The sequence below is a fragment of the Schistocerca americana genome, chromosome 6 (assembly GCF_021461395.2).
Source record: "Schistocerca americana isolate TAMUIC-IGC-003095 chromosome 6, iqSchAmer2.1, whole genome shotgun sequence".
In the NCBI taxonomy this organism is placed as follows: Eukaryota; Metazoa; Arthropoda; class Insecta; order Orthoptera; family Acrididae; genus Schistocerca; species Schistocerca americana.
Genome location: NC_060124.1, coordinates 70379747 through 70394869, shown reverse-complemented (window position 1 = coordinate 70394869; position 15123 = coordinate 70379747). Strand labels below are relative to the sequence as shown.

The following is a 15123-nucleotide window of genomic DNA, read 5'->3' as shown; positions in this document are numbered from 1 at the left end:
TCAGTTGGGAAGAGATCTGGCGGTCTTGCAGGCCAAGGTAAGGTTTGGAAAACACGAAGACAAGCAGTAGAAACTCACTCCTGGTGTGCGAGGCCATTAGCTTGCTGAAGTGTAAGCCCAGAATGGCTTGCCATAAAGGGCAACAAAACAGAGCGTAGAATATCGTCGACGTATCGCTGTGCTGTAAGAGTGCCATGGATGACAACCAAAGGGGTTCTGCTTTGAAAAAAAATGGCACCCCAGACCATCACCTCGGTTGTCAGGCCGCATGGTGAGCCACAGTCAGGCTGGTATCCTACGTTGTCTGGGACCTTACCAGACACTTCTTCGCTTCTCATCGAAGCTCACTTCGGAACAGGACTCATCACTGAAGACAATTATACTTCAGTCAGTGAGATTCCAGGCTGAAAAAGGGTCTACAGACGCCCTGGACAGTGGTGGGTACGACTCGACAACCAAGGGTGATGGTCTGTTGTGCCATGTCGTTTCATAGCTGGACACTTTTGGTTGTCATGTGAGGCATCCTTACAGCACTCCGATATGTCGACGAGACTCCATGCCCCGTTTCTTCATGGCAAGCCATCCTGAGCTAACATTGCAGCAAGATAATGCCCGCCCGCACACAGCAAGAGTTTATGCTGCTCGTCTTCGTGCTTGTCAAACCCTACCTCGGCCAGCAAGAAAGCTGGATCTCTCCGTAGTTGAGAACGTCTGGAACATTATGGGCTGGACCCTCGAAAAATCTCGGCATTTCAACGATCTAACGCGCCTATTGGACAGTACTTGGCACGATATCCCTCAGAAGGACATATAAAAACGCAATCGATCAATGCGAAGCCGTGTAACTGCTTGCATAAGGGTCAGACATGGACGAGCCCGTTATTGACTTGCTCAATTTGTGAATCTCTTTCTCTTGAATATATCATACAATTTCTCTGAATCGTAATTATTTGTTTGTCTGTACATGTACATCGCATCCACCGATTTCCTTCCCATACTGATAATTTCATCGTGGTGCGTCGCTTTTTTTTTTTTTTAAGAGCGTATTTTCTCGTCAAAACTCGGAAACAAGTAACAGGATCAAATACACTACTAGCCATTAAGATTGCTACACCACGAAGATCACGCGATACAGACGCGAAATTTAACCGACAGGAAGAAGATGCTGTTATATGCAAATGATTAGCTTTTCAGAGCATTCACACAAGGTTGGCGCCGGTGGCGACACCTACAACGTGCCGACATGAGGAAAGTTTCCAACCGATTTCTCATACACAAACAGAAGTTGACCGGTGTTGCCTGGTGAAACGTTCTTGTGATGCCTCGTGTAAGGAGGAGAAATACCTACCATCACGTTTCCGACTTTGGTAAAGGTCGGATTGTAGCCTATCGCGATTGCGGTTTATCGTATCGCGACATTGCAGCACGCGTTGGTCGAGATCCAATGACTGTTAGCAGAATATGGAATCGGTATGTTCAGGAGGGTAATTCGGAACGCCGTGCTGGATTCCAACGGCCTCGTATCACTAGCAGTCGAAATGACAGGCATCTTATCTGCATGGCTGTAACGGATCGTGCAGCCACGTCTCGATCCCTGAGTCAACAGACGGAGACGTTTGCAAGACAACATCCATCTGCAAGAACAGTTCGACGACGTTTGCAGCAGCATTGACTATCAGCTGGGAGACCATGGCTGCGGTTACCCTTGACTCTGCATCACAGACAGGAGCGCCTGCGATGGTGTACTCAACAACGAACCTGGGTGCACGAATGGCAAAACGTAATTTTTTCAGATGAATCGAGGTTCTGTTTACAGCATCATGATGGTCGCATTTGTGTTTGGCGACATCGCGGTGAACGCACGTTGGAAGCGTGTATTCGTCATCGCCATACTTGCGTATCACGCGGCGTGATGGTATGGGGTGCCATTGGTTACACATCTCGGTCACCCCTTGTTCGCATTGACGGCACTTTGAACAGTGGACGTTACATTTCAGATATGTTACGACCCGTTGCTCTACCCTTCAAAAATGGTTCAAATGGCTCTGAGCACTATGGGACTTAACATCTGTGGTCATCAGTCCCCTAGAACTTAGAACTAATTAAACCTAACTAACGTAAGGACGTCACACACAACCATGCCCGAGGCAAGATTCGAACCTGCGACCGTAGCGGTCACGCGGTTCAAAACTGAAGCGCCTAGAACCACAAGGCCTACCTCATCATCACGCCGGTGCTGCTGCTCGGCTACCTCACCAGCGAGATCGGACCGGCCGGCGCTCTACCCTTCATTCGATCCCTGCGAAACCCTACATTTCAGCAGGATAATGCACGACCGCATGTTGCAGGTCCTGTACGGGCCTTTCTGGATACAGAAAATGTTCGACTGCTGCCCTGGCCAGCACATTCTCCAGATCTCTCACCAATGGAAAACGTCCGGTCAATGGTGACCGATCAACTGGCTCGTCACAATGCGCCAGTCACTACTCTTGATGAACTGTGGCATCGTGTTGAAGCTGCATGGGCAGCTGTACCTGTACACAGCATCCAAGCTCTGTTTGATTCAATGCCCAGGCGTATCAAGGCCGTTATTACGACCAGAGGTGGTTGTTCTGGGTACTGATTTCTCAGGATCTATGCACCCAAATTGCGTGAAAATGTAATCACATGTCAGTTCTAGTATAGTATATTTGTCCAATGAATACCAGTTTATCACCTGCATTTCTTCTTGGTGTAGCAGTTTTAATGGCCAATAGTGTAAATCGCTGTGGTATCGGCTTGTTCATTAAACATTTAGATCGAGTAGCACGTTAGTAGCTGTATGAGGTGACGGCTGGCCGTGTTGCAGGCGATGCTGCTCACGACGACCCTGGTGGCGCGGCTGGGGCGCGGCGGCGGGCCCGTCAGCTTCCACCGGCTGTCTCCGGACGCCGACACGCTGGGCCAGGGCGTGTGCCTGGCCTACCTCATCATCACGCCGGTGCTGCTGCTCGGCTACCTCACCGGCGAGATCGGACACCAGCGCAGGAAGATGGTCAGTCTCCCGCCGCCTCACTCGGCTCCTGCGGCGTAGCGAGTGGTAGGCCAGAGCGCTCCGGTTCTTCATTCAGAGTACTGCTCGTCAAGCCGCGCAATCAAATGCTAGTGCTGCCCGTGTCTTCAGCCGTATTTCATGGCAATACGCGTCTAACAACTATAGGTTGCGCAAGATGGCAGTGACCAGTTTTCGTCCAAGCTGAGCGAGTTCATTCGTTTGTTCAGAAGTGGAATCCGAGCAGTGTTTGCCATCTTTCGACCGGCGATGATAGAATCGACGCGCAAGCCCTGCAGTCTTTCTCAAACGGTTTTACAGAAACCATTCGGTTAAAAAAATCATTTTTGCTTCACTTGTAGCTTTACATGTCAGGTTCATTATGATTTGCCCATCATTCCGTTAATGGTCATGTTGTTGTTGTTGTCTTCAGTCCAGAGACTGGTCTGATGCAGCTCTCCATGCTACTCTATCCTCTGCAAGCTTCTTCATCTCTGAGTAATTACTGCAACCTACATCCCTCTGAATCTGTTTAGTGTATTCATCTCTTGGTCTCCCTCTACGATTTTTACCCTCCACGCTTCCCTCCATCACTAAACTGGTGATCCCTTGATGCCGCAGAACATTTCGCACTGCTCATAAGCCACACATCACGCCGGTAAATGCCAAACGACGCCTCGCTTAGTGTAAAGAGCGTAAACATTGGACGATTGAACAGTGGAAAAACGTTGTGTGGAGCGACGAATCACGGTATACAGTGTGGCTATCCGATGGCAGAGTGTGGGTATGGCGAATACCTGGTGAACGTAATCTGCCAGCGTGTGTAGTGCCAATAGTAAAATTCGGAGGCTGTAGTGTTATGGTGTGGTCGTGCTTTTCATAGGGGGGAGAGGGAGGGCTTGAACCCCTTGTTGTTTGTATATATTGTTGTTGTTGTTGTGGTCTTCAGTCCAGAGACTGGTTTGATGCAGCTCTCCATGCTACTCTATACTGTGCAAGCTTCTTCATCTCCCAGTACCTACTGCAACCTACATCCTTATAAATCTGTTTAGTGTATTCATCTCTTGGTCTCCCTCCACGATTTTTACCCTCCACGCTGCCTTCCAATACTAAATTGGTGATCCCTTCATGCCTCAGAATATACGCTACCAACCGATCCCTTCTTCTAGTCAAGTTGTGCCACAAACTCCTCTTCTCCCTGATTCTATTCAATACCTCCTCATTAGTCACGTGATCTACCCATCTAATATTCAGTATTCTTCTGTAGTACCACATTTCGAAAGCTTCTATTCTCTTCTTGTATAAACTATTTATCGCCCATGTTTCAAAATGTTCAAATGTGCGTGAAATCTTATGGGACTTAACTGCTAAGGTCATCAGTCCCTAATCTTACACACTACTTAACCTAAATTATCCTAAGAACAAACGCACACACACACCCATGCCCGAGCGAGGATTCGAACCTCCACCCATGTTTCACATCCATACATGGCTACACTCCATACAAATACTTTTAGAAAAGACTTCCTTACACTTGAACCTATACTCGATGTTAGCAAATTTCCCTTCTTCAGAAACGCTTTCCTTGGCATTGCCAGTCTACATTTTGTATCCACTCTACTTCGACCATCATCAGTTATTTTGCTCCCCAAATAGCAAAACTCCTGTACTACTTTACGTGTCTCATTTCCCAATGTAATTCCCTCAGCATCACCCGACTTAATTCGACTACATTCCATTATCCTCGTTTTGCTTTTGTTGACGTTCATCTTACATACTCCTTTCAAGACACTGTCCATTCTGTTCACCTGTTTTTCCAGGTCCTTTCCTGTCTCTGACAGAATTACAATGTCATCGGCAATCCTCAAAGTTTTTATTTCTTCTCCTTCGATTTTAATTCCTACTCCAAAGTTTTCTTTTGTTTCCTTTACTGCTTGCTCAATATACAATGAATAACATCGGGGATAGGCTACAGCCCTGTCTCACTCCCTTCCCAACCGCCGTTGTTTCCCTATCATGCCCCTCGATTCTTATAACTGCCATCTGGTTCTTTTACAAATTGTATACTGTATAGCCTTTCGCTTCCTGTGTTAGACCCCCCGCCACCTTCAGAATTTAAAAGAGAGTATTCCACTCAATCTTGTCAAAAGCTTTCTCTAAATCTACAAATGCTAGAAACGTCATACTTACTGTGATATTTACGTGGAAGAAAGACACTGCGCGAAATTCGAAAAAGTTTGAAATGAAAAATAGGGGTCGCTATGATTTTACGTTTGGTGCGAATTGCATAATATGTTGCTGCATATGAAATTTAGCTAACATATTCAATTTTTCTTAAGACTTTGGTGGAAGTCTCTGTCTGTCACCAGTCTTGCGATCAAACTGCGCCGGCGATAAAGCCAGAGTGAAATATCCACATCATACATCATACTTCATGAACTGTTTGAAATGTCGAAATGAGATTTTGACGAATGATAGCATACAAAGGGGAAAGTATTTTGCCATATGGTTATTATGCAAAGCTTCATTATCTACCGTCTTATTCTACTATCTACAGACTTTTCCTATGAAAGAATTTAATTTTTGAGGGCCTTTGATAGCTGGTGACATGAGAAATGCTACGAGTTTTGGAACGACATAAGTGAGGTCTTTACATGTTTATTTTGTACTGCGGATGTGCTTTTCCATAAGATATTGACCATACTTTTCCTCAGTTCCTCTCTTAATAAACTTAATAACCCACTGTTTCAGAATTGTCTCGCATTTGCGTCTGCACAACATGTAAGTGAGGTGAGATTATGTAAACACCGCTGAGTTTTGGCAAAAGAAGCAAATTTTAACATGGAAACAAGAGGAACGTGTAGGTTTTGCTCAAAATTGGCCGCTCATGACACTTCTCTGAAAGATACAAATTGTTATCAAACAAGGTGAAAATAAATTGCTGCATTTTCGGCGGATTTCTTTTAGAGACGCAAATCTTTTTGAATGGTCATCATGCAGTTGTGGGCGTGGAGGGGTCCCGCTTAATAATTGCCAAAAATGTGATTGTAGGCTTCGATTTAGAATGGAACTCCCGCTCCAGCACGCTACAGCTCCCGACTGCAGCCCCCAGCACTATCACTCTCCCCACGCGTGCCCTGGCCACGGTATTCTGCGTGCCGAATTCAAAACCGTCAACCAACGTTAAGAGCTTCATAACAGTGTAGCTTTCCCTACACTGTGACAATTAAAAATATTTACAGAGACATAAATATTTTAAGATGTTCTCAGTTTTCATTGAGATGGTGAATTTGGCTGTGAGCTAGAGTTCTCGCAGAGTAACATGTCTCGTAGATGCGCAGTCGGTAGGGCACGCGTGGGGGAATGCTTGTGGTGTGGGTTGCGGTCAGGCGTTGTAGGGGAAGTGCAGAGCGCTAGAGGGGAGGTGGAGTTCTAAACTGAAGTCAATGCTCAATTTTTTTGTAAATGGAGACCCTCCACGCACACACTTGCAGGGTGATCATTCAGAAAGAATGCTTTGTTGGTATCCAGAGAGAATTCCGCTGAAAATCGAACAAACGCAGCTATTTATTTTCGCCTGGCTTGTTAACCATTCGTAACTTTCATAGGAGGGTCATGAATGCCAAATTTTAAGTAAAGTCTACATGTCTCTAATCGTCATGTTTAAATTTGCTTCTTTTGCCAAAACACAAAGAAGTTTACACCTCACTAACATGTTGCGCAGACACAGCTGCGAGAGAATTCTGAAGTTGTGGTTTGTTAACATTATTAAGTAGTGAACCGAGGAAAAGCAGTTCAATACCTTATGAAAAACAACATCCTCAGTACAAAAATAATCGTGTAAAGTCTTCGCTTTCATTGTTGCAAAGCCCGTAGTATTTTTCATTTAACTAGCTAACCATGGCACTTAAAAATTACATTCTTTCATAGAAAAGTTTGTATTTAGTGGAATAACACGACAGATACTGAAGTTTTGCGCAATAAACATATGGTAACATACTTGCCTCTGCGTGCTATCATTTACCGAAATTTTATTTCGATATCTTAGACCATTTATGAAATATGACGAACGCTGTGCATATTTCATTCAGGCCTTATCGCTGGCGAGCGATATCGCAAATGAATTTGGTACATAAGATCAATTTTTGCGTGATTGGTGAAGAATAGAGACATCCGTCCAAGTCTAGAGAAAAATTGAATATGTTACCTACATTCCATACGCAGCGACATACTCTGCAGGTCATCATGAAGCTGGCATATTAAGTTACAAGCAACGCATAAATGAATTTTGTTAACGAATAGTTTCTGTAAAATCGTTTGAGAAAGATTGCACAGAGCGCCCCGATTCTGTCAACGCAGCGTTTAGCCGACTGGCCGAAAGCGGGCAATGTCGGCCTACCCTTCCGAACAAGCCAATGAACTCGACCAGCGCTTTGCACGAAAACTGGACACTGCCCATCGGCCATTGTATCCCGCGCGGAGGATGGACCAACCCGACATGTCGAAACCCACCCCGAAATTTTTTTATGCATGAAGAATACAATGAAAGAAATGCAGTGCCAAACCTTTAGGTGCTAATACGCACTGCAAGTATTTATTTTTTAACTGTTGAAGTTACTCGTTTTTGTCGCACGAAGAACCGCTTGCAACAGCGGTTCGTACTGCTCTTCCTGCCTAGCGCGCTTTCAGCCGTGACAAGACAACGTAGCGCCGCGCAGTGCAAGTATATGGAGTGGCAAAGCGAATTTGAAGACCTAAACCATACAAGAATTGTCACGTATCGTTAATGTTCGGAATAAGAGTCAGTTCGTATTGACGGCCAAACTGTTGTATATGTAATTCTTACAAAGGTGACTAGCAGAGAAAAATAATTATCAAGGCAATGTTTCATGTCACACTACAGATGATTTCCATTAATAGTGACTTTAAAATACCGAAATGAAATATTTCTTACATATACATCTCCATAGGCATCACAATAAAGCGAAGTGTCATTTCAATGACGAAAACAAACATTTTCCTTACACCAAGGTACATGAGACGAAAGAAACATTAATGTTTTCAAGGGTTTCTTCGATACGTCGGTTGGACCCTTCCCACGTAAGTCAAGTTGGCCGGGAACTTCGACGGGCAAAGAGGTAAGTGGTCCGGCTACTGCGCTGTTAGAGGCTGGAAGAGGGGCAATATTTTACTGTTTTGCCTTCGTGACACATCGGTTGGACTCTAGAGGGCTGGAAAACCATGGTCTAGTCAGATGAATCCCAATTTCAGATGATAATTGCTGATGTTAAAATTCAAGTATGGAGTAGACCCCACGAAGCCATGGACCTAGGTTGCCAACAAGGCACTGTGCAAGCTGGTGATGGCTCCATAATGGTGTGGGCTGTGTTTACTCAGAATGGTCTGGTCAAAAAATAGCTCTAAGCACTATGGGACTTAACGTCTGAGATCATCAGTCCCCTAGACTTAGAACTACTTAAACCTAACTAACCTAAGGACATCACACACATCCATACCCAAGGCAGGATTCGAACCTGCGACCGTAGCAGCAGCGCGGTTTTGGACTGAGTCACCTAGAACCGCTCTTCCATATCGGCGGGCTGGACTGGGTCCTTTGCTTCAATCGTTGACTGGAAATGGCTATGTTCGGCTACTTGGAGACCATTTGCAACCATTCATGGGCTTTATTTCCCAACAACGACGGAATTTTTATGGACGAAAGTGCACCATGTTAGCACACCACAGTTGTTCGTGATTGGGGTTGAAGAACATTCTGGACAATTCGAGCGATTGATTTGGCCACACATTGAACATTTATGAGACATAATCGAGAGCTGAGTTTGTGCACAAAATCCTGCACTGGCAATTAAGGGCGGCAACAGAAGCAGCGAGGCTCGGTATCTCTGCAAGGAACTTCCAAAGATTTGTTGAGCCCATGCAACATCCAGTTGCTGGACAACGCCAGACAAAAGGATGTCTGATACGATATTAGGAAGTATTTCATAACCTTGTCACTTCATTGCAAGGTTAAATGTATTAGTGAAACATGTAATTCATTTTGCCATAAGCCCAAATCTGGATTCACAACTACCTTGCAACGTACGTATTTACGTAGCATTACTCAACCACGACGAATCCTCACCTTCCCTCGAATTTGTCACATCCATAATAGTGTCCTCATCCCTCTTCTCTTCTGATGTGAGAATTTTGTCGAATTGCAGGGAAACAGGCTACGCTAAGGGTTTTATGCCATTTAAATAATGATGTACGAAGTTCCTTTCTACGCCAGCTATTTTTTTATTGCAAACACATTGCTTCGGGGAAAACAGCAAATTGCGGCCTATGATCTCGTGTGATCATACGAAAAATCATTAATCAGTCTTGTTAGTCAATATTTATTCCATTATCATTTTCTCATTAAAGAAAACAACGGTCTCAAGATCTATATACCACCTCTGAGCTGGAACAACAACATCATATAAAGATGCTAGAAGGGTAGCACTTCTAGAACTTCAGTGTTTTGTCGGGAGGTGACAAGTTACAAATAAGTGCCGTAAACGTACTGCTACTCCACTTCAAATGGAGACTAGTACAGTACGTGGTACGTGTAACAACACAAAGAAGGGAATCGCACACTGCTTGTGCATTCAAATGCAGTGAAATACATGAACATTTACTCACATGCAGGGGAAATGTGCTATTTCGATTTCGACATACACGGCATCGCTGGTGGGAAGAGGTGTACTACAATCTATGACAAAAAAAGGGAGAAAAATAAACGAATCACCACGAAGGAATTACCCAAGTGGGACGAAAATTGGTGGATGTAATGTACAGGAACAGCCAAACAAATAATTACGATTTTAGAAAAATTGGATGATTTGTTCATGAGAAAAAGCTTCACAGATTGCCCAAGTCAGTAACGCATCGTCCAACTGTGGCTCTCATGGGAGCTGCTATTCGGGTTACCAACGGTTGACAGAGTTGTTGGATGTCCTCCTGAGGGATAACGTGACAAATTCTGTCCAATTGGAGCTTTAGATTGTCAAAATCCCGATGTACTTGGGGGGCCCAGCTCACACTGCTCCAAATGTTCTCAACTGGTGAGATATCCGGTGACCTTGCTGGCCAAGGTTGTGTTTGGCAAGCACAAAGACAAGCAGTAGAATCTCTGGCCGTGCACGGGTGGGCATTACCTTGGTGAAATGTAAGCTCAGGATGGCGTGCCATGAAGGGCAACAAAACGGGGCGTAGAATATCGTTGCCGTACTTCTATGCTGTAAGGATGCCATGGATGACAACCAAAGGGTTTCTGCAGTGAAATCACCCTAGGCAATCACTCCTCGTTGTTGGGCCACATGGTGGGCTTCAGGTCGTCTCCAGACACGTCTTCAGCCTGGAACCTCATTGACGAGTACAATTTTCTTGAGTCCCGCTTCCAACTGAGCCCCAAGGACCAGCCAAGACGTGCCTGGAGACGCCCCAGACAGCAGTGGAATACCAACGTGACTGTCACCAGTCATACGGTCCCAAAAGTAGGAATGATGGTCTGGGGTGCTGTTTCTTTTCATAGAAGGACCCCTGTGGTTGTCGTCTGTGGCACCCTTACAGCACAACGCTACGTCAACGATATTCTACGCCTCGTTATGTTACTCTTCATCCCACGCCATCCTGGGCTTACATTCCAGCAAGGGAATCCCCACCCACCCATACACGGCAAGGGTTTCTACTGCTTGTCTTTGTGCTTCCCAAACCCTATCTTGTCCAGCAAGGTCGCCGGATCCCTGCCCAATTAAGAACGTTTGGAGCATAGTGGGCAAAACTCTCTAACCATCTCGGGATTTTGACGATCTAAAGTGCCAATCGGACGGAATTTGTCACGTTATCACTCAGGAGGACATCCAAAAACTCTCTCAATCGATGCCAAGCCCAATAACTGGTTGCATGAGGACCAGAGGTGGACCAACGCGCTATTGACTTGTTCAATCTGTGAGGCTCTTATTCTTGAATACCTCATAGAATTTTTCTGATTTTTTTTTCAGTATGGGGCATCGGCAGCAGTCCATGCCCTGTTGATGAAGGACTCTACTGTAGCTAAGAAACTGTGTACTGCATCTCTCATTCCCATCTCAACAAGTCTCGATAGAGATAATTAGTTGGTCAGTCTACTCTGTAACTGGTTGCCATACGTGGGTGAGAGGTAAGTGTATGATTCGTGTTCCTAACTGTGGGGCTAGATATACATCTACATCGACACTCTGCAGTCCACCCTATGGCACGCGGCGGAGGGTACCACGTATCACTTCTAGTCATTTCCATCCCTTTCCCACTCGCAAACAGAATGAGGGATAACGACTGTCTATAAGCCTCCGTATGAGCCCTTTCATGTGCCTTATCTTCGTGGCGCTTTTGCCTAATGTACGTTGGAGACAACAGAATCGTTCTGTAGTCCGCTTCAAAACCCGGTTCTCCAGATTTTCTGAACAGTGTTCCTCGAAAATAACGTCGCCTTTCCTGCAGGGATTCCCATTTGAGTTCACAAAGCATCTCTATAACACTTGCATGTTGTTCAGATCTACCAGTAACAAATCTAGCAGCCTGCCTCTGCATTGCTTCCATGTCTTCCTTTAATCCAACTTGGTACAGATCCCAAGCACTTGAGCAGGTCGCACTAATGTCCTATATGCGGTCTCCTTTATAGATAAACAATACTTTCCTAGAATTCTCCTAATAAACCAAAGTCGACCATCCATCTACCCTGCCACAATTCGCACATGTTCGTTCCATTTCATATCGCTTTTCATCGTCACGCCCAGGTATTTAAACAACGTGACTGTATCAAGCAGGACACTACTAATACTGTATCGGAACATTACTGGTTTGGTTTGCTCATCCGTATTAACTTACAGTTTTCTACATTTAGAGCTAGCTGTCATTCGTCACACCATCTACAAGTTTTGTCTAAGTCACCTTGTAGCCTTCTACAGTCACTCAATTTCGCCACCTCTCCATACACCTCAGCATAATGATCAAACAACCGCGGATTGCTACCCAGCCTGTCCGCCAAATAATTTATATATATAGAGCTGTGGTTCCCAGCCTGGAGGTAATTACCCCCTGAGGGGTGAAGTTTCCTGAGGGGTAAAACTAAATGATTCGATTCTGTTGCAGTCACGAAACTGAATTATTTTCAATAGATCATTACTATTACCACAGTTTTCTAAGACTTTAATATTAATTACATAGGTTATCAGTAATTACGTTTTCTGATTTACTAACATTAATATGATAGAGGTTACATATGCCTGACATAGTCCACCCTCTACACACATATGTTATGCTATGTCCCAAAGATCACTGATGACAAAAGTGAGACATACACTATGTTATCAAAAGTATCCGGACACCCCCAAAAACATACGTTTTTCATATTAGGTGCATTGTACTGCCACCTACTGCCAGGTACTCCATATCAGCGACCTCAGTAGTCATTAGACATCGTGAGAGAGCAGAATGGGGCGCCCTGTGGAACTCACGGAATTCGAACGTAGTCAGGTCATTGGGTGTCACTTGTGTCATACGTTTGTAAGTGAGATTTCCACACTTCTAAACATCCCTAGGTCCATTGTTTCTGATGCTATAGCGAAGTGGAAACACGAAGGGACACGTACAGCACAAAAGCGTACAGGCCTACCTCGTCTGTTGACTGACAGAGGCCACCGACAGTTGAAGAGGGTCGTAATGTGTAATAGGCAGACATCTGTCCAGACCATCACACAGGAATTCCAAACTGTATCAGGACCCACTGCAAGTACGATGACAGTTAGGCAGAAGGTGAGAAAAACCTGGATTTCATTGTCGAGTGGCTAATCACGCCGGTAAATACCAAACAACGTCTCGCTTGGTGTAAGGAGCGTAAGCATTGGACGACTGAACAGTGGAAAAACGTCGTGTGGAGTGACGAATCACGGTACACAATGTTGCGATTCGATCGCAGGATGTAGTGCCAACAGCAAAATTCGGAGGCGGTGATGTTATGGTGTGGTCGTGTTTCTCATGGAGGGGGCTGCACCCCTTGTTGTTTTGCGTGTAACTATCACAGCACAGTCATACATTGATGTCTTAAGCACCGTCTTGCTTCCCACTGTTGAAGAGCAATTCGGGTATGGCGACTGCATCTTTCAACACGATCGAGCACCTGTTCATAATGCACGTCCTGTGGCGGAGTGGTTACACGGCAATAACATCCCTGTAATGGACTGGTCTGCACAAAGTCCTGACCTGAATCCTATAGAACACTTTTGGGTTGTTTTGGAACACCGATTTCGTGCCAGGCATCACCGACCGACATCGATACCTCTCCTCAGTGCAGCACCCCGTGAAGAATGGGCTGCCATTCCCCAAGAAACCTTCCAGCACATGATTGAACGTGTGCCTGCGAGAATGTAAGCTGTCATCAAGGCTAAGGGTGGGCCAACATCATACTGAATTCCAGCATTACCGATGGAGGGCGCCACAAAATTGTAAGTTATTTTCAGCCAGGTGTCTGGATAATTTTGATCACATAGGGTATACGTAGCAAATGCTAAATGTCTCAAGAAAAAATCTTCTCCAAGTTGTAGATACTGCCTGCAGTAGTGCATAAACTGCTTCACTACTTGTGTCGAAAAAGTTAAATGAATTAATTGGTAGCACAACGCAACAGTAATTACATAAGGGCTACAATAGTGCTGTACGTATTATTATTATTATTATTATTATTATAAGTAGTAGTAGTATTGGTATTAGTGATTGAGATGAGACACAAAGCATTAACAGCCCGAAGTCTTCCAGTTTCTGCCAGTTCAGAAATAATGAGTGCAGCATTAGTTGATTTTAAATGATCTTGCAGTGTACAGGTCAATCAAATGCCGAAATAGAGAGTAGTAATGCAGAGAAAATATGTTTTGTAACAAGTGTCTATCTCCCTGTGGATAGTTAGCTTTTTTATCTGAGAAAGAGTTGTGAGTAGCACTTGCGATACACCTTGAAAATTCCTTCGTCATTCATTCCAAAACACTCACACCCACACACACACACACACACACACACACACACACATACATACATGCACACGAAGTGCACCGAAGAAACTGGTATAGGCATGCGTATTCAAATACAGAGATACGTAAACTGGCAGAATACGGCGCTGCGGTCGACAACGCCTACATGAGACAACAAGTGTCTGTCGCAGTTGTTATATCGGTTACTGCTGCTACAATGGCAAGTTATCAAGATTTAAGGGGTGTTATAGTCGGCGCACGAGCGATGGGACACAGTATCTCCGAGGTAGCAATGAAGTGGGGATTTGCCTGTTCGATCATTTCACGAGTGTACCGTGAGTATCAGGAGTCCGGTAAAACATTAAATCTTCTACGTCGCTGTGGCTGCAAAAAGATCCTGCAAGAAAGGGACCAACGACGACAAAAGAGAATCGTTCAGCATGACAGAAGTGCAACCCTTCCATACATTGTTGCAGAGTTCAATGCCGAGCCCTCAACAAGTGTGAGCGTGCGAACCATTCGACGAAACATCATTGATATGGGCTTTCAGAGCAGAAGCCCCACTCCTGTACCCTTGATGGCTGCACGACACAAAACTTTAAGCGTCGCCTGAGCCATCAACATCGACATGGGACTGTTAATGACTGGAAACATGTTAACTGGTCTGAAGAGTCTCGTTTCAAACTGTACGGGTATGAAGACAACCTCATGAATCCATGGTCACTGCATGTCACCAGGGGACTGTTCAAGCTGGTGGAGGCTCTGTAATGGTGTGAGGTGCATGCAGTTGGAGTGATATGGGACCCTGATAGGTCTAGATACGACTCTGACAGGTGACACGTACGTAAGCATCCTATCTGATCATCTGCATCCATCCATGTCCATTGTGCATACCGACGGACTTGGGCAATTACAGCAGGACAATGTGACACCCCACACGCCCAGAATTGCTACAAAGTGGCTCCATAAACACACTTCTGTTTAAAGACTTCCACTGGCCAGCGAACTCTCCTGACATGAACACTGTTGAGCACATCTGGGATGCCTGGC

The 15123-nt window shown here is 45.0% G+C and overlaps 1 protein-coding gene across 1 annotated transcript in view; it reads left to right on the top strand.

The window, feature by feature from the left end:
• Window positions 1–15123, top strand: part of LOC124619704 — a 39637-nt gene that overhangs the window by 12512 nt on the left and 12002 nt on the right. Inside the window, exon 2 of the mRNA XM_047146261.1 lies at window positions 2849–3034. Coding sequence (XP_047002217.1) covers window positions 2849–3034 — 186 coding nt within the window. The remainder of the gene's footprint in view (window positions 1–2848; window positions 3035–15123) is intronic.